Here is a 22,304-nt window from a genome sequence, read left to right as displayed (position 1 = left end):
ACGACCCAAGTTCAGTTCAGTTCACAGTGTGGGCCTCAACTGCCTGTAACTCTCCTTCGGGCGCTCTAACACCCTTTTCTGGACACTCCCAGAAGCTGCACTCATATGCGTACAACCCCACACAGACACAAACTCATTAAAACAAAGAAAACAAACAAACAAGTTAAAACAACACTGTTTCTAGGGAAAATGACAAGTATTTGTGAGCCTCTGGTGACATTTTATAAATCAGTAAACATGCCAATTTATGTGTTTTCTTTAAGCATGTCTTATTTAGTATGTCTATAGTCCTAACCAATATAACCCATGCCTGCTGGAGGTTTATCCAGTACATGTTTTCCCTGTGTAGCACACATCAGTCTCCCTGTGCTTCAGAACACAGGTAAGTACGTCAGCAGCAGTGAGGCTGTCATTTTGGAATGAATGATGAACAGCACCAAAATTTGAAAAACAATTGTAGCATTTATAGGTAAAACAAGAAGACAGAACGTTTGTCTTCTTCTTGGACCTTAGCTGGGATCTTTTTTTTTTTTTTTGTCCAAAATGTATATGTCTAAGAATAACCAAAACCTTCAGTATTAATTTGGGGGTCACAAATAAATTTTAGCAATTAGTATTCACAAACAAGGATGAACTGCAATTACGGTGAATTATTTAACAATATAAATAAAGCACCTGGGTCAATCAGTTCCAACTGTAAGCCAATTAAAGCTACTTTTTACAGTGAAAATAAAGTCAAAAATAAAATTAAGAAGAAAGAAAGAAAGAAAGAAAGAAAGAAAGAAAGAAAGAAAGAAAGAAAGAAAGAAAGGGAAAGGGAAAGAGGAAAGGGGAAAATGATCTAATTGTCCAACTTGCTAGGAATTAGTGAAGGACAGGACTCAGCACAAAAGCCCACGACTTACCCTTGAGAAAAGTGTATTGAGGCAGTGCACTTTTTGGCGCTCCGTTACATATGCGTAGTACTGAGTTACTCCTTTCAGAGTTAGTTCCTCCATCAGGTTTATCTCGTAGGGTTTTTGCAGATGGGAATTCTGGAGTGGGAGGGAGCACAGTCGTTAAGTAAAGACTTTCAGGCATGCTAAGGCAAGAGCTACCATTTCTTGCCCCAAGTTTATACCTTTTTTTTTGTTTTTTGTTTGTTTTTTTGTCTCTTGCTCTAAAGGATGAATCTCTTTTCAAAACCAAGTAGTCATAAAATAAATAAGTTATACTAAAATGGTAGACCTCAGATTCAAATGTACCTCACAGAGATGAGCTATAACCAACTTACGATGGGATGTCACCTTGGCACAAAGAGTGAAAAAAAAAAAAAAAATCACAACTCCTCTCATTTTGAAACAGGGTCTCATGGCCAGCCAGCACTACACATAGAAACTGTCTCCAAGGGAGGCAGAGGCAGGCGGATTTCTGAGTTCGAGGCCAGCCTGGTCTACAAAGTGAGTTTCAGGACAGCCAGGGCTACACAGAGGAACCCTGTCTCGAAAGACAAAAAAAAAGAAAAAAGAAAAAAGAAAAAGAAAAAGAAAAAGTCTCCAAAAATCAAAACCAAGAAAAACAGACCAACTGACAGACGGATGGACAGATGGCATGGAACTCATGTAAACCAGGCTAGCCTCAGAAAAAATAGAGGTCATTTAATTAAAAAAAAAAAGTGCACATATATTTTTAATCCCAGTACGTGGGAGACAGAGACCTCTGTGAATTTGAAGCTAGCATACTGGCAAGGGCCACACAGTGAGACCCTGTCTCAAAAAACTAAACCCATGCACAAATCTTATTGACCATATTAAAAAAAAAAACAAATCCAAAACCCTAAAATAACATATACTCTGATAATACGATGTAATTACAGGTAAAAGCACACTCAATACCACGACAGCACTGATTCCAGGTACTGAGCTAATACTCACCATAAACTTTTGTACACTAAGAGGGAAAGTAGCGGAATATAGTAAAATCTGCCTATTCTTAGGTAGTGTGAGAATAATATCCTCCATTATCTGCACAAAATCCTGTGACAACAATTTATCTGCCTGTAATACAAAAAAAAAAGTTACTTTTAAAAAAGAATAAGGCATTAAAAGTTTTGGAGAGCAATATAAACAAAGGGCAACCCACAACCTACACAGGCTCCTCCTGGCTAAGACTCCCATATATACAATGTAGTGCATAAGGGGGAGGAGCCCAGCATGGTAGCATATGCCTGTAAGCTCAGCACCTGAGTGGCTGAACTGGGAGAGAAGTGACAATCTGAGGTCAGCCTTGGCTACATTATGAATCTGTCTTAAAGCAGAGGCTATAATCCCCAAGGAAAAAAATATGTAGACTGTCAAAATCCTTTTCTTTGACAGAATTTAAATGTGATTGCCATTAAAGAGATAATAAGAGTATATTGGTCAAAAATGTGTTTTGAGCTGGATGTGGTTGGCATAAACCTTACTCTCAGAAGGTAGAAGAAACAGGATGGTAAATCCAAGGCCATTTGGGCTGAAATGTTTTACTTATTAGCTGTACTGTGTACCACTTAGCCATGTTTCAATGGCTATCCATACCCCCATAACAACCTCTATCTTATCAGACTAAATATCACATTATGTGGTCAATATATAATATTTACTGTTATTCCTCATTAGTGAAAAGCCAGAAACTAGTAATCTAAAACAAAACAGAACAGGAAAATAGCTGTATACCAAAACACTAATACTGACACACTAAATGCATATAGCACTGCTACACCCGAGAGACACAGGAGTAGTTTTTTATTTTTAAGACAGAGTCTCACTGTGTAGTCCTGACTGGCCTGAAACTTACTATGCAGTCCTCAAATTCAAGACAGACATCTGACTCTACCTCCCAGGTAAAACATTTGGCTTCAGTTGAGTAATTTCTTAAAAGGAATTCATATTAGGTTATAACCTAAGGAAGTAACAAATTTCACAGACACACATGAACCAAACAATATAAAGAAGCAGATGTAAAACAAAGGGTTAAGAACTATCGCTTAGCTTACATGCTTTTAAAATGTTAACATTGAGTAGAAAGACGTAAAATGAACTCGGCTTGGTTCTTTACAATCACACGTATCCAGGACAGGGTGTAAGCTAAGCTCAGGAGAGGACAATCAGGAGACATTACCTCATCCAGCACTATCATCTGCACGTGATCAACCTTTGCTACACCTTTCTTGATGAGATCCAGGATCCTGCCGGGGGTAGCAATCACCACATGCACTACAAAGATTTACAGGGAGAAATAAAAAAGATTCAGAAATATATACACTGTTGTTAATTTTACCTAGGACGGAAAAAAAACCAAACTTGTAATTTTATAGTATGTATTTAGCATCATAGATACTATTTATAGAGGTACAAATTAATACCAAAAGGTACAAAGATGTATTTTGGGCTGTATATTTTCATCTCTTCTCACAGCAGGTAGACAATACTTGTTTCAACTCTTCAATAAATGGGCTAGTTTCCCAAATTACTAATTCCAACTAAAGGCATACAACTTTTATCTTATGACAATCTGCAAGAAATAACAGCCAGAATACAGGGTTTCTCACAGAAAAGACACGTCTTCACTCTGGGCAGTGCTGCTCAGACTGTTTTAAGGGGAAAAAAGACTGATCACTAAAACAAAAATTGTGCAAGTTAAAAAATATAGCCAAGTAAGCAAATACTAATATATAAAACCTGACTCTCGCTATTCTGTTACTATTCTTCACCCAGCATGATACAGCGAACAGCCCTTCATAGAAACTCAATACAAGTCAGTAAATCTTTCCTTATTTTGTTACAACAGGTTTATCATGTGCCACCGGCTGACCTTGAACTCATTCTGTAGGCAAGGATAACCTTGACTTTTGATCCTCTGACTTTCACTTCCCCAGTGCTGGAATTATAGGTGGGTGTCACTAACTCCAATTTGTTTGGTGGGGAAATAATCAAGGTTTTGTATGTGCTATGCAAGCAATTTACCTACTAATCCACCCTCAGTCCCTTAGTTAATTATTAAAGACGTATTTTAGGGCCAGACAGTGGTAGCATAAGCTTTTTATCCCAGTAACTGGGAGGCAGAGGCAGGTAAATCTCTGAATCTGAAGCCTGCCTAGTTCACAAATCAAGTTTGAGGACAGCCAGGGCTACACAGAGAAACCCTGTCTCAACAAAACAACCAACCAACAAAGTTTTAGTTATTTCCTAAAAGGAAACCCTTGGAGACTGGAGAGGTGGCTTAGTGGTTAAGAGCTCATATTGCTCCTGTAAAGAATTCAAGTTCAACTGGCAGTAGCTACTAAATAATTCTAGAACCGGGGGATCCACTGCCCCCCATAGGCACCTGCACACACATGTGCATAGCCACACCCCACCTCCACATAAATACAAATAAGTCTGAAAAATAAACGAGACATTTATAGCTATAATCACATAGCCCTGCTGCCTGCCTCATTTCTTACCTGTATCATCAAGCCTCATTATGTCATCCCGTAAATTGGTTCCTCCGGTGGTTGCCATCACTTTGGCCCCTCCCATGTGTTTGCTGACCTGGATGCAAATCTGACTGACCTGTAGAGCAAGTTCTCTAGTGGGAACAATCACCATTGCTAGAAAATAGCAAAGAACAAAGGAGCGGGAGAAGAGAGAACAAGAACATACCATCTTTTAGAAATTTAAGAAGCTATAAAAATAGTTTCACTGAGGCAGTATGTCTAAACACACAGGCATAACATAAACATTAATATAATAGTCTTAAAAACTACATTTGCTTGACATAAGAGTCACTAATCTAAATACTAAAGAATACTAATGTAGCAAATGCATCCTATTCAGGTTCTAGTTACATCAACGACAGGAGAGAGAGCTAAAAATTGAAACTTGGGCAATTTAAGGAATGCTTTAGAGGTAAAATCTTAATTATATGAATTGACTCCAGATACAACTATAGAAATTTACTTCTTTTCTACTGTCTAAGCTCTTACAATGTGATAAACTCAAGGCTCTACAACCAGAAGCATTTACTGTTTCTACACGGAGCTCTGCTTACGTGGCTCCCACGGGGAGTTTGGCTGCACAGGCTGTGAGCAATGACTCACTCAGCCTCTCACCAGTTCGGTTTTACTTACGTTGCTTATCACACCTGAACTTTTTAAAAACTGTTTATTGATCATGAAAAAAGTACTCTGAAGATGGGAAATTCCCTTTAAAAGTTGAAAATAATTTTTAGAAACTTAAGGCAAATATACTAAGAGAGTAGATTATATGAATTCTGACCAAGACTAAAAGCTACAAAGCTCCAAGTACAGCCAGTCCTGCCCCCACCCATCCCACTTTATTCCGCTAACCTTGAATATTGTCCTTCTTCAGGTCCAGCCGTTCAAGTAAGGGGATGAGGTAGGCACCGCTTTTGCCTGTTCCATTTTTTGCTCTAGCTAAGATATCCCTACCAGATAAAGCAATGGGAATGCTCTCCTCCTAAAAGACAAAGATGCAAAAATTACTTGTGAATAAAAAAATTACCAGATTCTTCTCTATGTTACACCTTAGAATACCCTTTTGGTACTGCTTTGAAGAGCACTATGTATGTTGCATGAATGCCAAAGACCCAAGTGGATTAACAGGACCAGTGAGTATTAACACCATTTTGAACCAAAAGTTTGCTAAAACTGTTAACAGAAAAAAAATATTAGGCTCATCCAAGCACAACAGAAAGGGTGGTGAGCCGGGTGTGGCGTGGTGATACAAATCTTTAATCAGGTAGATTAGTGTGAATCAAGGCCAGTCTGGTCTTGGCAGCCAGGGCTAAACTTAAAACCCCCCTTCTCAAATAAACAAAAGTGTGCATATGTGAGGGGGAAAAAACCTCAAAGGATTGTAAATAGTCCTCAAACAAGACATTTTTGTTAGAAATAAAAATAGCCACATAGTAGCTCCTTCCTGTAATCCTAGTAGGCATGAGCAGTTCGACACTAGCTTGACAAATATAAGAGCCTGTCTGAAAACAGGGGAAAAAGGGGCACTAACTCCAAGGAAAGCTTATAGAGCACATGCTATTTTCTTTTTTTTTTCTTTTTTTTTTTTTTGGTTTTTCGAGACAGGGTTTCTCTGTGTAGCCCTGGCTGTCCTGGCACTCACTTTGTAGACCAGGCTGGCCTCGAACTCAGAAATCCGCCTGCCTCTGCCTCCCGAGTGCTGGGATTAAAGGCGTGCGCCACCACGCCCGGCTGCTATTTTCTTTCTTAAATTTATTATTATTATTATTATTCAATTTACATCCCACTTACTGCCCCTCCCCCTTCTTCTGAGTGGGGGGGTCCCCTTGGGTACTCCCCCACCCTGGCACATCAAATCTTTGTGAGGCTAGGTGCATCCTCACCCACTGAGGCCAGACAAGGCAGTCCAGCTACAAGAACATAGCCCACAGACAGGCCACAGCTTTTGGGGTAGCCCCAGCCCATTGTTCAGAACTCACATGAAGACTGAGCTGCACATCTGCTATCTATGTTCAGGGAGGCCTAAGTCCAACTGTGCACACTCTTTGGTTGGTGGTTTGGACTCTGAGAGCCCCAAGGGTCCAGGTCAGTTGACAGCACATGCTGTTTTCAGACTGGCAAAGTCAATCATGCCATATGAAAAATGTGCACACGGGCTTGGAGGTGTAAGTCACCGAGTGTATGCTGAGACATTTGTAAGGCCTTTGCTTCAATGCCCAATACAGAAACAAAACAAATCCCTAAAATCCCAGAGGGGGAGAAAAAAAGATGAACACAAAATAGAAACATAGAACTACGCTGAAATCACTTATCTCTGGGACCTAGTTGGTACTTATTTTTTATTACATCAACTTCCAGAGTATTTATCAACACACAACTTCTCTGTCCTGAATCATGTTTCACTAAAGACAGGATCTGTCACATCACTGAAAGTGACATTTCATTTTCATTTTTAAGTTTACTTTATCATGTGTGTTTTCAATAACCACAACAAAAATAATACTTATTATCTGGGACACAATAATTACCAAGTTACTGAAAATAAGTACACATATAGAAATTAAAAGGGAAATAGGCAAGGTAAGACAGAATGTATATTGTTCAGTTACAAAATCCTACAAATAAACCTGTTCACAAACCTGTCAATAATGACCTCTTAGCTTTTATAAAACAAAGGGTTTAGAAAGAGTTCGTGTAAAAATAAGCTTTTATAAAAAAAAGAGCCGGGCATGGTGGCACATGCCTTTAATCCCAGCACTCGGGAGGCAGAGGCAGGCGGATTTCTCTGTTCGAGGCCAGCCTGGTCTACAAAGTGAGCTCCAGGACAGCCAGGGCTACACAGAGAAACCCTGTCTCGAAAAATGAATCCCCCCCCCCCAAAAAAAAGATATTTACAGGGCCGGAGAGATGGCTCAGCAGTTAAAGAGTAGTCACTTCCAGAGGTCTTGAGTTCAATTCCCAGCAACCACATGGTGGCTCACAACCATCTGTAATGAGATCTGATACCCTCGTCTGGTGTGTCTGAAGACAGCTACAGTGTACTCATGGTGTATGTAAAGTAAAGAAATTAAAAAAAAAAAAAAAAAAAAGAAAAGAAGATACTTATATGTATGTATATTTGTCTGTGTCTGTCTGTCTGTCTCTGCCTTGCTCGCTGTCTCTGTCTCAGTTTCTTTCTTGATCTCTCAGTACAGGAGGAGCCAAAAGAGGGTGTGTCAAGAGTCCCTGGAAGTGAGTTAAGTGCCACTGAGATGTGGGTGCTGGGAACCCGACTCAGGCCCTCTGCAGGCAGATGTGCTGTTAATCATAAACCATCTCTTTAGCCTCATAAAAACCAAGGCTATAGAATTCTGAAAAGAAATTACACCTTTATCATTTTATACTTTAAAGCAAAATCAAGTACTAAAATCAATGTTCTGCCACTCTCAAATTTGACATTACAGTCCAGCTAACTATGCAAACCACTTCCTTATCCTAAAACTTCATATAATGGCTCAACGTCAACACGCTTCAGAGACAAACAGCTTTGGCCATGAAACTCCAGGAGCGACAACTTAAAACAGTAGTGGAGAGCAGCTGCTACTAGCTGTCACCATCACTAAACATTCAGGCACAGAGCCAACCCTTCAAGTTGGGGAGAGACTCACCCCTCCTCCCCCGAAAACACACACAAGCTTCTTTCTCCCTTATTGATCTCAAAACCTAAAAGCATGAGAAGCACTCAGTGCTTTCTGGTTTGCTCTGTCATGGCTCTGTGAGTTTGAGCCCAGGCTGGCCGCAGACTTAGGAACCCTCTTGATTTGCTCCCGAGTACTACCTTTCCCAGCCTGAGCAGACAAGCTCAGTGAAATATTTCAAAGACAATGTTTTTGGGGTTGTTTTTTATTTAAAGATTTAATTATTTATTTTATGTGAGTACACTGTCACTGTCTTCAGACACACCAGAAGAGGGCATAAGATTCCATTACAGATGGCCATGAACTACCATGAGGTTGCTGGGAATTGAACTCAGCACCTCTGGAAGAGCAGTCATTGCTCTTCCTCGCTGAGCCATCTCTCCAGCTCCTCAAAGACAATGTTTTAGAAAACTGTATACTGTTTCCGAGCCTTTAGCCTTCCCAATCCCCTGACCCCTAACCAATTCCTAGAGTAAGTATATAGTATATAAAGAACTTATTTTAAACTGAAAAAGCTCAGAAAACTGGCAGGTAAAATGGCTAAGAGCACTTGCTGCATAAGCCTGCTGACCTCATCCCCGCATCCCATGAAAAAGGAGAAAGCTGTGCTTGGATCTACACACGGGCAGGCAGGTGAGTACACAACCTCCCATACCTTCTGCCCCCACATTTAAAAAAGCTCAGGCAAGTCAAAGAATTTTGAGCCTGCTCACTGTTCCTAGTGCTCCAAATTCAACATATCATCTTTGAATAAAAGGTCAACTGTAACAATTTGCTAATTATACCAAATACATTTTATTTATCTCTATTGAGAATAATAATCTGTATTTGACTATTGGTAGAAAGGAAGGAAAGAGCCAAGGATTGCTTGTATCCAAAGTTGGCCTCCTAACTCACACAGATGACTCTGAAATTCTCATCCTCCTTGTCTCCATTTCCCAAGTGCTGTGACTGCTCAGTTTATCTGGTGCTAGATAGATATCAAACCCAGGGCTTCAAGGATGCTAAGCAGGCATCCATCCTACTGAGCCACACTCCAGCCCCTTCCTTTAAAACACACACACACACGCTTTTTTTTTTTTTTTTTTTTTGGTTTTTCGAGACAGGGTTTCTCTGTATAGCCCTAGCTGTCCTGGAACTCACTTTGTAGACCAGGCTGGCCTCGAACTCAGAAATCCGCCTGCCTCTGCCTCCCAAGTGCTGGGATTAAAGGCGTGCACCACCACCGCCCGGGCAAACACATAACAAACAAAAACCCTGTAGTTTTAAATACTGAAAAAGAGGATGGTTCATTTTAAGGGAAAACAAGAAAATGGGTAACAAACAGCTGGGCAGTGTCTCATACTTTTAATCCTAGCAGAAAGCAGGCAGATCTGAGTTTGAAGCTAGCTTGGTTTACACAGCAAGTTCTAGTATAGCCAGGGTTACATAGAGGAAACCCTGTCTTGAAAAGCCAAGAAAAGGGAAAGGGTAAGGAGAGAAGGTAGGTAGATAAAAGGCAGGTTTGCTGGCCCATGCCTACAATTCTAGCACTTGGGGAGGTTAAGGCCAGAAGATCTTGAGTTGGGAGTCAGCTTAGCTATATAGCAAAATTCTGCCCGAAGAATAAGAGCGGAGGGCAGCCTATCCTGAGGCTCATTTTGTTCCAGGTGAATTGTAAATCTCTTTTTGGATCTAGACTCTTGAGTGATTCTAAGAATCACTATTTTATGCTTTTCACAGGTCTGATGCTCAGTACTGCATGAACTGGGTGTGAGGTTTAAGGTCATTCTCAGCTACACAGGGAGCTCAAAACCAGCCAGAGGTAAACAAGGCCCCTTTTGTTTAAACACACACACCACACACACCACACACACCCAGGTGTGGTAGTCTACTGTTTTAATTCCAGTACTGGGGAGGCAGAAGCAGTTGGATCTCTAAAGCCAGCCTGGTTTACAGAGTGAGTTCCAGGACAGACAGAAATATACAGTGAGACTGGGTCAAAACAAGAACAAAAAACTTCACTTACTTTCTCACCTTTGGGGAATCACTAGCTGTATTTCCTTAGCACACTGGTTCTCAACCTTTCTAATGCTATGACCCTTTAATACAGTTCCTTAAGTTGTGGTGACCTGCCGGGCATGGTGGCACACACCTTTAGTCCCAGAGGCAGAGGCAGGCGGATTTATGAGTTCAAGGCCAGCCTGGTCTACAAAATGAGTTCCAGGACAGCCAGGGCTACACAGAGAAACCCTGTCTCGAAAAACCAAAAGAAAAAAAAGTTGTGGTGACCCCCCCCCCAATCAAAAACTTATTTCTGTTGCTACTTTGTAACTATATACATGTAGCTGCAAAAGGCTGGTGGTGGAAATTGGTGGTGAGTTGCTTGGCTATCATGACCGAGGCCCCAAGTCCAGTTCAATCCTTAGCATGGTAAACCCCAAATATGCCTTTAAAGGCACATACAAGGGCAGGTTCCTCTTTACAAGGACCAAATGTGAAAGGACCAATTAAGCTGAAACTCACTACAACCCAGACCAATGGGATCAAGGAAGACTAAAGATGGTAATTAGGAGATTATCATAATAACCAGTAAAGCTTGACAGACAGAAGGCTACTTGCTTGGTTTTAAATCTTCTCTAGAACGTTTAGATTAGCTTTAATAGAGGGGCAAAAAGTAGTAGATGCCATACATTATGGAGGACAACATCAGACAAAACTTTGGATTGCAACAAGACAATCCAAATTAATGACGTCACCAATCAGACAGGCTAGATGCATCTTCAAATTCAATACCTAGAGAAATCTGCTTTGCAGTATTTTGCTGAGAAAACATGACTTAAGCCAAATCACAAAGATTCATCAGAAATGTCTGCTTCAAAAAATAAATGGAAGAGCCTGGAGACGTAGCTCAATTGGTAGAGTATTCTCCTGGCAGGCACAAAACCCTGACTTCCATCTCCATCCAGCACTATATAAACCAGAGAAGACTTTACAAGCCTGTAATCACAGCACAATTCTACACCAGGGTTACAAGTTTAAGGTCACCTTTAGATACAAAGAGTTTGAGGCCAGCTGGGAAACATGAGACCCTATCTCAAAAAGCAACAGGGTCAGTAAGATGGCTTGGTAGATAAAAGTACAACACCCTGAGTCTGTTCCCCAGAATCTACACAGTAGAAAGAGAACGGACTCCTGTACGTGTCTGACCTCTGCACATCCACAAAATGTTAAAATAAAATCCAGGAGCTGAACAAATAGCTCAGCAGTCAAAAACACTGGCTACTTTTCCAGAGAGTTCAAGTCTGATTCTCAGAATCCACATGGCAGGACAAGACCACTTAAGATTCCAGTTCCAAGGGATCCAACATCCTTGCCTGGCCTCCTCAGGCACTGAACACATGTGGTACATGAACATACATGCAGGCAAAACAATCACATAAAAATATAAATTTTAAATATAAAAAAAGAAATATTGGGGCTGGAGAGATGGCTCAGTGGTTAAGAGCACCGACTGCTCTTCCGAAGGTCCTGAGTTCAAATCCCAGCAACCACATGATGGCTCGTAGCCATCCATAATGAGATCTGATGCCCTCCTCTGGTGTGTCTGAAGACAGCTACAGTGTACTTACATATAATATAAATAAAAATCTTAAAAAAAAAAAAAAGAAATATTGAAACCATCAACCAATGACAATAAAGAACCCTAAAGGCACACAACCCCTATTCTTGGGAAATAAACACCAAGACTCAGAAGTAAAGGGATGGATTCTGTGACTTAACCTTTAAAAGTTCAAGAAAGGTGGAATGGTGATGCTTGCCTATAATTCTAGGTTTGGGAGGGCGAGGTAAGAGCTCAAAGACCATTTTCGACTACAGTTCAAATCCAAGGCTAGTGTGGATTAGAGCAAACCCTGTCTGTCTGTCTGTCTGTCTATCTGTGTGTACACACAGACACGTTACCATGTTACACTATGGCTCCTAACCATCTTTAATTCCAGTTCCAGAGTCGCTGAGGTCCTCTTCTTGCTTGGTACCAGACATATAAGCAGATAAAACAGCCCATACATGTGAAATTTATTATTAACTAATTAATTTAGTTTTGTTTTCTAAGACAGGATCTCTGTGGTCCTAACTGTCCTGGAACTTACTCTGTAGACCAGGCTGGCCTTGAACTCACAGAAATCTGCCTGGCGTCACCCCCTGAGTTCTGGGATTAAAGGTATATGCCACCACACCCAGCTGTATTTTTTAAAATGTTTGAAGTGTATAATGCATGATACATAAACTTCATCTAACAAAAAGGATGAACATACCTGGATAGGAGATGGTTTTTCCCAGCCCATTTCAAAAATTCCCATTAGCAACTCTCGTTTCAAACAGTAATCTTCAAACTCATTTCCTTTTGTGGAGGTCACATCCTAATCAAACAAAATATATTCAAGGTTCTTTTACAGTTAGCATGCTTAAAAAGTATGCCTGACAGACTGAACTCTTTCCCCACTTCAATCTAAAAGCACACATTACTACTGCTTCAATCCCTATTTAAACTTTCCCTGAGGAGTAACTACTCTACCTTCAACAAATGAACACCACCTTAAAAATGGAACGTTAGGCAAAACCACATATGACCATAGTCTACGTTAGAGTATTTCTACATAAATAATATTCAATTAGTTACAAGATGTAAAATCAAACCCTAGTTCTCCCCACTCACTAGCTACCAACATCTCTGGCTATGTTTGGGTTTCTCAAGCACAGTGCTTTGACATTTGTGGTCAGATCATTGTTTTGAGGATCTCTAGCTATTATTAAATGTTCCCTGGGTCACCAAAAAAGGAAAAAAAAAGTCACCCTTGGTTGAGAATATTGAAATAAAAGAACTTCTGTTCTTACATACTCATACATAGTAGTTATTATAATACCTAGCCTGTATATCTCCCTGAGAGGCTGAAAAAAATTGAGAAAATAAAGTTATGATATGCAGCTAGGCTGAAGGCAGAGGCAGAGGCAGAGAGGCAGGTGGATCTCTGTGTGTTCAAAGTCAGCCTGGTCTACAGAGCTAGTTTCAGGACAACCAGGGCTATACAGGAAAACCCTGTCTGGAAAAAGAAAACAAAATAACCAAGATATGCATGCACACACACATTACTTAATATGTTACCCCTACTATGTAATCCCACCAAAGACTGGTAGGAAAATTTTGGCAACCCAGTATCTATTAACTATACAGTTTCAACTATTTCAACACACAGAGCCTCAGCTAAATAGTGAAACCCTATCTGCTCAAAAATAAAAACCTATGTGCTAGCCTGATAGCACACACCTAACTATACTCCCAGCACTAATGAGGCTATGAAAGGAGAACCAAGAGTGTGTAGTAACCCTGGACTATATAAGATATTATCTCAAAATAAAACAAAAGCCGACACACGCAGCGCCGTTTCACACAATTCTTTACTTGTAATTGTTCAGTTCTTCCGTTTGAAATCTACACCCCAACTTACCGAAGTTTTGATTCTTAGATCCTTTGGAGGGAGTTTTAATGTCTTTTTCCAGTCATCACCAGGTCTAGAGAGAATATAGTAAACGTGAAGTTATCACAATTCATAGCTTCCTCTTTAACAACGCAAAGGAAACATCTCAACTATTACCATCCTTCTAACACAGGGTTTAATGGACTCAGGCACTCTACACAACTAACAAGGGCATCAACTTCAGGGACCTGTTCTTGAGAAATCATTAAGGATATAAAGACACAAGGGCTGGAGAAGCCAAGTGTTTGTCAAAACGTGTTTTATTTCATCCGTAGTTTTCATTTTTTTTTTTACCAGCAAACATTTAACACCTAAATTTCATGTAAAGACTCCGATTCTGGGGCTGGAGAGATGGCTCAGGGGCTAAGAGCACTGACTGCTTTTCGAAAGATTCTCAGTTCAATTCTCAGCAACCACATGGTGACTCACAACCATCTGTAATGTGATCCGATGCCCTCTCTGGTGTGTCTGAAGACAGCTACAGTGTATATAATAAATAAAAAATAAATCTTAAAAAAAAAAAAAAAAAAGACTCAGATTCTGGATTTAAAAAAAAAAAAACAAACTGCTAAATTCAATCCATAGCACTTCAGGGAGACACATAATTTTTCAAATTCTAGTACAGTAACAGTTTGGTAAACCTTAGTAACTACATTTTTTTTTTCTTTTTTTGTAATGCTAAGAAACTGAACTCAGGTCACTGGACAAACTAGGGAGTTTCCAGCAGACTACCTAGTAACCAGAACTTAAAATCAACAGGTGATCCCTTTAAACAGTAAGTACCTTCTAGTTTGACACAGTACCCTATGGTCAACCAAGCCCGTAACTAAACGATTCTTGTTAGAACCAAGAGTATCTGTAGTCTTAGCCACCTACGAGAATGAGACAGAAAGACCGCCTGAGCCCGGAAGCCCCAGGCTCATCTGAACAGAAAGACCCTGACTGCAAACATAAATGCACACAAAGACCTAAGTTTCTCCATCTGATTCCTATTCCTTCTGCGATGTTGTTCCAATTACTCCCCCAACCCTCTATTCTCTCAAATACAAACTGGGTGTCTAATAATTTCATCAATAATCTATATAAAGGTGGCCCAATGGCACGCATCAGATAATCCCAGCACTTGGGCGGTAGAAGTTGGAGGGTTAGGAGTTGAAGGTTACCCTTGGCTACACAGCCTCTTAGGAGGCCAGTCCAGTTTACATGAAGTGACGTCTCAAAAAGCAAAAAGGTAATTTTGAAAAGCAGTTAGTACTATGCTTAACAAAATAAGACCATCTCAGTCATTTCACCTGGAGACTCTTGAAACTTGAACCATAATGGCCGAAGCTTGATTCTCTAAAGCTAGAGCCTGATATATAAAGTGCAAACATTCTAACACAGGTACCTTCCTTTCTTTTATTTAAATAAGAGTGGATAACAGCCTAGTAAAACAGCTTGCCACTGTCAAATTGAACAATGCATAATACATAACATGTAGTACAAAAACTGATCCACAAATTACACTCTCTTTTTTTCTTTTTTTTTTTGGTTTTTCAAGACAGGGTTTCTTTGTGTAGCCCTGGCTGTCCTCGAACTCAGAAATCCGCCTGCCTCTGCCTCTTGAGTGCTGGGATTAAAGGCGTGCGCCACCACCACCCAGCCAACTATATCTTTTTTAAAAAGACTTATTTTTATGTGGAATGGTGTTTTGTCTGCATGTGTCTATGTGATGGTGTCAGATCCACTGAACTGAGTTACAGACCGTTGTGAACTGCCATGTGGGTGCTGGGAATTGAACCCAGGTCCTCTCAAAGAGCAGCCAGTACTCCTTACCACTGAACCATCTTTCCAGCCCCCAATCATTAATATCTTAAAAATGAAAAATCTACTCTTCCTGTCCTGGTCCCCATCAGAGAGCAGCAGCCATGGCTCTGCGCTACCCCATGACCGTGGGCCTCAACAAGGGCCACAAGGTGACGAAAAGCGTCAGCAAGCCGAGACATAGCCGGCGCCGCCTCACCAAGCACACCAAGTTCGTGTGGACATGATGGGGGGGGGGGGGTGAGGCTCCGTGCCCTACGAGTGAGTGGCGCGCCAAGGGGTTGCTCAGTGTCCAAGGACAAGAGCGCACTCAAGTTCATCAAGAAGAAGGTGGGTACGCAGAAGAGAAAGTGGGAGGAGCTGAGCAACGTGCTGGCAGCCATGAGGAAGGCGGCGGCAGAGAAGGATTGATGAACCCTCCCCAATAAAAGATCGCTCCTCAAAAACAAACGAAGGAAGGAAGGAAGGAAGGAAGGAAGGAAGGAAGGAAGGAAGGAAGGAAGAAAGAAAGAAAGAAAGAAAGAAAGAAAGAAAGAAAGAAAGAAAGAAAGAAAGAAAGAAAGAAAGAAAGAAAGGAAAAATCTAAGTGAGAAAATAGGCAATAGAGATGTATTGAGTTCTAAAACAAATGACAAAATTCAGACTACTTCAAAGAGACAGCACACTAAGGTGCAGAAAAAGACAACAGAACTGGAAAGAAACCACTAATCCCAGAAGAAAAACTTTTATCTCAAATTAAAATTCTAACTGAACAACACTTTCATAATGAAATATCTGCCTTTGGGAACAAAAGGAGCCTAAATTTTGCTTGCCTATTTGTCAGTGTTAAAAGAAACTACAACTTAGAAAGTATTCTCATTTCTGTACTAGTTAAAACCAATCCCACTATGCTTCTAATACTAGCAAATGGGAGGCACAGGCAGGCAGGCAGGCAAAGAGCAACCTGGTCTTCATGTAGGGGTCCAGGTTAGCCAGGATTAATAGTGTGTGTGGTCCTGTCTCAAAACAGTAACAACAAAAAAGTGGGAACTCTTAGAGATCAATACTAAATGGCATAGCAATAATCTATACATTCTAGCACCCAGGGAAGACAAGTTTTGCCTAGAAAAGTCCAGGTTACAAAACTCGAATGCAAGTTCAAACTCAGAATGATGACACACACCTATAATCCCAACATTCAACCAGGGGAGTGCTACAAAGACCCCCATCTTAAAAAAAAAAAAACAATTAACAAGAAACAAAAACAAAGCAAGTCAATAAACCAAAATATCACTATAAGGAGATTTGTAAATGCTAAATCATTTTATGAAAGTCTTTATTTTTAATAGAAGCCCAACTTCCATCGGGGTAAAGTTTTTGATATTAATTCTTTATAAATCAATCTTTAGAGTGACACTTTCTTTTTCCTTTTCTTTTTTGTTTTTTTGTTTTCTTGAAACAGGGTTTCTCTGTGTAGCCTTGGCTGTCCTGGAACTCACTCTGTAGACCAGGCTATACTCAGAAATCCACCTGCCTCTGCTTCCCAAGTGCTGGGTTTAAAGGCATGGGCAACAGTTTCTTTGACTGTCCTCCAACAGAGATCCACCTGCCTCTACCTCCCCAGTGCTGTGATTGAAGACACGGGCCACTAATACCCAAGCACTTAAAGATGGTAACCTACAAAGTCTGCTTTAAAAAATATTCTGTTGTGAGCTAAGGCTACAAATCTCACCACCTGAGAGGTCTCTTGAGATAAGTGGATCACAAGCTTAAGGCCAGTTTGGGTCACACAGCTCAAGGCTAAGCTGAACTTCATAGCAAGACCTTATCTCAAAAGCAAGCAAAATGAACAAATAAACACCCACATACAGTAAGATGACAGCTCTAGAGTTTGAAGTTTAACATATTTAAGACTTCCTCAAATAAAAAACCATATTCCCAAGAGTTCAAAATTCTATAAATTTCTATGATTTTGTATATATCCTCAGAGGAGAAACATTTTCTTGGCAGAGGGGCTGGGCTGACATAATGTCTTACTATGTAAAACATTCTAGGCCTTATACACACTGTATAACTCAGGCAATCTTCCAATCCTAGTCACCACACCTGGCTGAAAAGTCAATTCCAAAAACAAACAAGGTATGGGTGAAGTGTGAGTGAGTATCCTTGGAGCTCAGAAGGCTTGTTAAATGGGTATAGAGTGGTATATACCTATATTCTAGTACTCAAAAGTCTGAGACCATTCTTAGCCACAAAGAAGTTCAAAGCCAGCCTGCTTTACACACCTAGTTCCAGGCCAGCAGCCAGGGTTACAAAATGAGCCCCTAAGGCACACCTTTATTCCAACACCAGGGAGTCCAATCTCTGTGAGTTCAAGGGCAGCCTGGTATACAGAGAACTACACAGAGAAGCCCTGAAACCCTGTCTCAAAAATCTAAAAAAAAAAGAAAGAAAGAAAAAAAAAAGAACAGGAGCCTCTGTCTGTCTTGGGGTAGAGGGGAGTAAAGTCAGACAGAAATCTGTGTAGCCTTGGCTGTCCTGGATCCACCTGCCTCTGCCTCCCTGAGACTGGAAACCGGGGCGCACACCACCATAGCCTGGAGAGCCTGTCTTAACGTTTGAATCTTTACATTTTCCGTTACAGGGAAGGCTGGAGAAATGGTTTAGAACACTGGCCCAGGCTCAAGTCCCAGCACCCACTAAAAGACTCACCATCATTTATAACGTAAGTTCAGTGGCTTCAACAAACTCTTCTGGCCGTTATGAACACCAGATATGCATATAGTAAAGAAACACACATACAGGTGAAATGCCCAGACACATAAAATCTTTAAAAAATTTTTAAGTAAAATTTATTTTTCAAAATTTCAAGTGATCCTTAACTGTTGTGAAAACCAGGGTAAGTTGCAGTGGTAACACTAGAAGCAACAAACAAACAAACAAACATGTCGGATGTGGTGGCTCACAGGTGTAACCTTAGTACTTTATAGATTTAAACAGGAAGACTGCCACGGGTTCCAGGTCAGCTTTGGCTACCAAGTAAGCCCGCTCAAAAGCAAACAGGATGGGATCATTTTATTCGCAGAACCTGGTATTGCCTTCTACATTGAACTAACACCAGCACATTTACTTCTTAACACACTAATTTATAGACGTCTATGTTCCTTACTTGCTGGGTCAATTACAATGGCAGGTCACACACTATTCGATTACAAATACCTACTGGGCCATGACAAGATGATCTATTCTCCAACTGCAATCAAAACAGATAATGTAAGGCATAAAGTATCAACAACAGAAATGACCGGACACTGCGGGTCCCCAAGGTCTCCTATCACTTACTTAATAGTGGCGGCCATGCTCTGGGCTTGCTGTGGAGTGCCGTTATTGATTGTGCTGGTGTTCTTCAACTGGTTCATCTGTGGCTGTGGCTGTGTGCCCCCTCCTCCAGGGCCAGCACTGGCCTTCACAGGGCCCCTCAGCTGGCCGTTCTGACTGGACAGACCCATGATAACAGGGTTCTCTGTTCTGGCCGTGCTCATGCTTTGTTAGCTGCACAGGTGTCTCTTTCAAACTTCAAACTTTTCAAAGTCAGTAGAGAAACTGTAATAACAGTTTATGAGGCTCTCCAAAATGAAGAGATAAATAAGTCCTGCTCAATAATCTGAGTCCTTTATTGCAGTTCAGGCAAGCACCTGTAAGTCTCTCAACGGTGAGCAGCAGTAGTTAACTTGCTTTCATGCACCGAATCAACTTTTTATTTTTTTTAAAGCCTTCTAACAAGCTTGAATTATATCTGAATTCACTCACTTCAATCTGAAACAAAGAAAAAAATTAAATTAGCAGACAACAAAGTCGGGGGAAAATTGTTCCCTTTTAAAGAGCTCCTTTGGAATGTTCACCTTCTAAAGAACCACTAACAGCCACACTCAGGCCAAATCACTACTTGAGAGAAGACAGACACATCGAAGAACTGCCTTAAAAAAACCCAATCTAGCCGGGCGTGGTGGCGCACGCCTTTAATCCCAGCACTCGGGAGGCAGAGGCAGGCGGATTTCTGAGTTCGAGGCCAGCCTGGTCTACAAAGTGAGTGCCAGGACAGCCAGGGCTACACAGAGAAACCCTGTCTCGAAAAACCAAAAAAAAAAAAAAAAAACCCCAATCTACAAAAAAAATCTAACCTCATACATTTAAAATTCCAAGATCAAAGAAACTTAGAGAAAGTGAGGGAGAAAGATATTGTTGATAAAATTCAAATTCACTCTCAAATAACAATCTGTTTGTTCTTCATTCTCCCCTCTGATGAGTTCTAAGTCCTGCCACCTTTACAAGTCATTACGTTTAATTGCATTAAGACTTGAAATATCACTCAATTTACTTAATGTACATCTAGATTTGACCAAGACAAGGTAATTCACTAACTTTTTTTCTATTTCTGACAAAAACCAAAAACCTTAAAATGAGAAAACTTTTCAAAAGAAAAAAAAAGTTGAAAGCTGTTAGTGTTGCCTTTTAATACAACACTTTTCAAAATAAAGTTCAAAGGTGGGGGTGGGGAGTCCTGTAGTTAAGGGGGAAAGAAAAACCAGAGTTAAACTTACAGGTTTAATAAAATTCTCCCAAATCACCTAGAATACAGAGTCTAATTAACAGTTATTTTAAGAAAGAGTTGGTCAACCTCCTCTACTTTAAATTGTTCCCCAAATGGAATTCTCAAAATTTGGTAAATAAAATATTACTAAGGACTAGTAAGTATAAGTCCAACTCCTTCGGTTTTATTTTGTAACCCCCTTACATTTCACTGGCACCCGAAACACTAGCTTAATTAGTACTGGTTATCTTTGCCACACACCAAGTATCCCAAATCCATAATTTAGAAGTCAAAAGATATCTCAAGTTAAATACATCAACTTGCTCACAAATGCTTCTATCACATTAAGTTGTTTGTTATCTTAATAGGTATTTTCTGTATTGACAGCATATGATCAACAGTATCAGGTCCGTCAAACAGGAAGGCTTACTGTTTGTACAGCACTAAGAGGATGAAGGGGGCAACCTCTGAATCCTAACCGACACCATCAGTACTGTCAATCAAGCACAGTAAAACCTCCTAGCGCCTTAAACCCAGAGACTTCGATAACTGCTCCCTCCAGAAATGGATACCTGCACTGCAGCTTTATGGCTCAGTGGGAAATTTTTCGTCCTACCCCTTCCCAATTTAGATTTGCAAGTTATATTCCTAAAACAAAACCACATAGGAACATAAGACTTAGTTGGGAGGAGCCCCTGGCAGAGTTAATTACAGCAGGGCCCAGACCGTGGTTAGCAATTGACAGTTTTCACACCTAAAACAGTCCCATAAGCTCCAACAAGGGCTTTTGTTTGCAAATACAGGGCGATTTCTATACGCCTCAACAGGAAGTAGGAGTGATTGGGGTTCTTATGAAGGTAAGGGGGGGCTATGGCGAAGGGAAAACCCTAAGCCAAGAATCGGAGTCCGGTAACCGTAAGGCAATAATTCCTCGCCCCCTCCCCCAACTACCCTCGCTTCAAACCCAGCTCCCTCGGATCAAAAAGCAAAAGGGTTTCTGCCCTGCAATCCTATCTGCGCCACAAGAGCCGGAACCAGCTCTGCGAGTGGGAAACAATAGGGACTCCCCCCTCAGAAGGCCCGGAAGAGAACCCCGAAACCGGACCGCCTCTCCTCCCCTCTTACGCCGCCGAGTCTCCCCCAAACCCTCTGTCCCCACCAACCTGCAAGGCCTACTTGCAAGCGAGCAGCCGCGGCTCCTCTCCTAGGCGAGTCCCCGGCCAGCACAGCCCTGCCGCCCCCAGCAGGGCTGCCCTGCCTCGCACTCCCAACCTCACTCGGGTGTCCCGGCCGCCGCTCCGTCCCCGCTCCCGTCTACCGCACCGCTCGCCCAGAGCTCCCCGCCGCTCCTCCTCCAGACCCCGCACACGCCACATTCCTCGGTTCCACTCCTCTCCGCCGCCCCCGCTCTTCTCAGCGGCCACCCGCCCGTCCTCCCGGGCCAGGCCTGGGCCTCGGGCTTCCGCCCGAAGGGGGCTCCCTGCTACCCTCAGGACCCTGCCGACCCCGACCACGCCGCCTCACCCCACGCCCCGCGGCTCGGGCCCGAGTCCTACCACCGAGGCCACTCCCGCTCCGCACCCTCGGTCCTTTATTGTTGACTCGAAGCTCCCAAAATGGCGGCGGCTCCTTCCTCCTCGGAAACCTCCGCCCGCCCCCACCCGGCCCCTCGCCGCGACGCCCGCCGCCCCGCCCCGCCCCCGCCGCGACGCTCGCTGCCCGCGCAGCTCGCCGCCGCCGCTGCTGCCGCCGCCACCCCGCACTACCTCGGCCGGCGCCCGCTGTGCCGGCGCCCCCGATGTCGCCGCCGGGCTGAGCTGACTCTGCTGCTCTGCCCCCTCCCTCGCCCGCCGCCGTCGCCTCCCTCCCTCCTTCCCAGCCGCTCCGCATGGCGGCGGCCGCGGCTCCTCCTCCTCCACACAAGATGGCGAGAGCTCGGCCGCTGCAACTGCAGCGGCCGCGGCGTCACGGCTTCCTGGGCGCGGCGGGCGAGGGTCGGGAGAGACCGGTCTTTGACGGGGCCGAGCTCAGGGAAACACGGGGTTACTTTCGGGACGGAGGGACGGACGGATGGACTGACGGGCGGGAGGGGTTGCCTGCAGAGCTGACGAGACCGCTGGGGAAATGAATGGCGGCGGCCGGGGACAGTCGCCCTTGCCTTCGTCCGTCCCTCCGGAGCTGGGCTGACGGGTCCCGGGCCGGAGGGGACGTCTGCTGACTGCTGACCTCGGACACGCTCGGAG

At 42.4% G+C, this 22,304-nt stretch overlaps 1 protein-coding gene and 1 pseudogene across 5 annotated transcripts in view; one reads left to right on the top strand and one right to left on the bottom strand.

Annotated features, from left to right (window-relative positions):
* Positions 1-21,932, bottom strand: part of Ddx6 (DEAD-box helicase 6) — a 34,065-nt gene extending 12,133 nt beyond the window's left edge. Inside the window, exons 1-9 of one of the 5 annotated variants that reach the window (XM_085844562.1) lie at positions 21,828-21,932; positions 18,813-19,286; positions 13,659-13,722; positions 12,468-12,572; positions 5,348-5,477; positions 4,463-4,609; positions 3,139-3,233; positions 1,914-2,036; positions 906-1,034 (exon numbers count right to left, since the gene is read on the bottom strand). In XM_085844562.1, coding sequence (XP_085700688.1) covers positions 906-1,034; positions 1,914-2,036; positions 3,139-3,233; positions 4,463-4,609; positions 5,348-5,477; positions 12,468-12,572; positions 13,659-13,722; positions 18,813-19,012 — 993 coding nt within the window. In that variant the 5' untranslated portion in view covers positions 19,013-19,286; positions 21,828-21,932. Of the gene's footprint in view, positions 1-905; positions 1,035-1,913; positions 2,037-3,138; positions 3,234-4,462; positions 4,610-5,347; positions 5,478-12,467; positions 12,573-13,658; positions 13,723-18,812; positions 19,287-21,224; positions 21,248-21,585; positions 21,713-21,827 lie in introns of those variants that run through there. The other 4 variants (XM_085844561.1, XM_085844563.1, XM_085844560.1 and 1 more) reach the window with 4 other exon arrangements.
* On the top strand, positions 15,580-15,902 carry LOC110302252 (large ribosomal subunit protein eL36 pseudogene; annotated as a pseudogene).
* Positions 21,933-22,304: the final 372 nt, after the last annotated feature.

The sequence above is a fragment of the Mus caroli genome, unplaced genomic scaffold (assembly GCF_978045245.1).
Source record: "Mus caroli unplaced genomic scaffold, Mus_caroli_1 scaffold_11, whole genome shotgun sequence".
Classification (NCBI taxonomy): domain Eukaryota; kingdom Metazoa; phylum Chordata; class Mammalia; order Rodentia; family Muridae; genus Mus; species Mus caroli.
The sequence above is the reverse complement of the archived record's forward strand: the minus strand, read 5'-3'. Positions and strand labels throughout refer to the sequence as shown.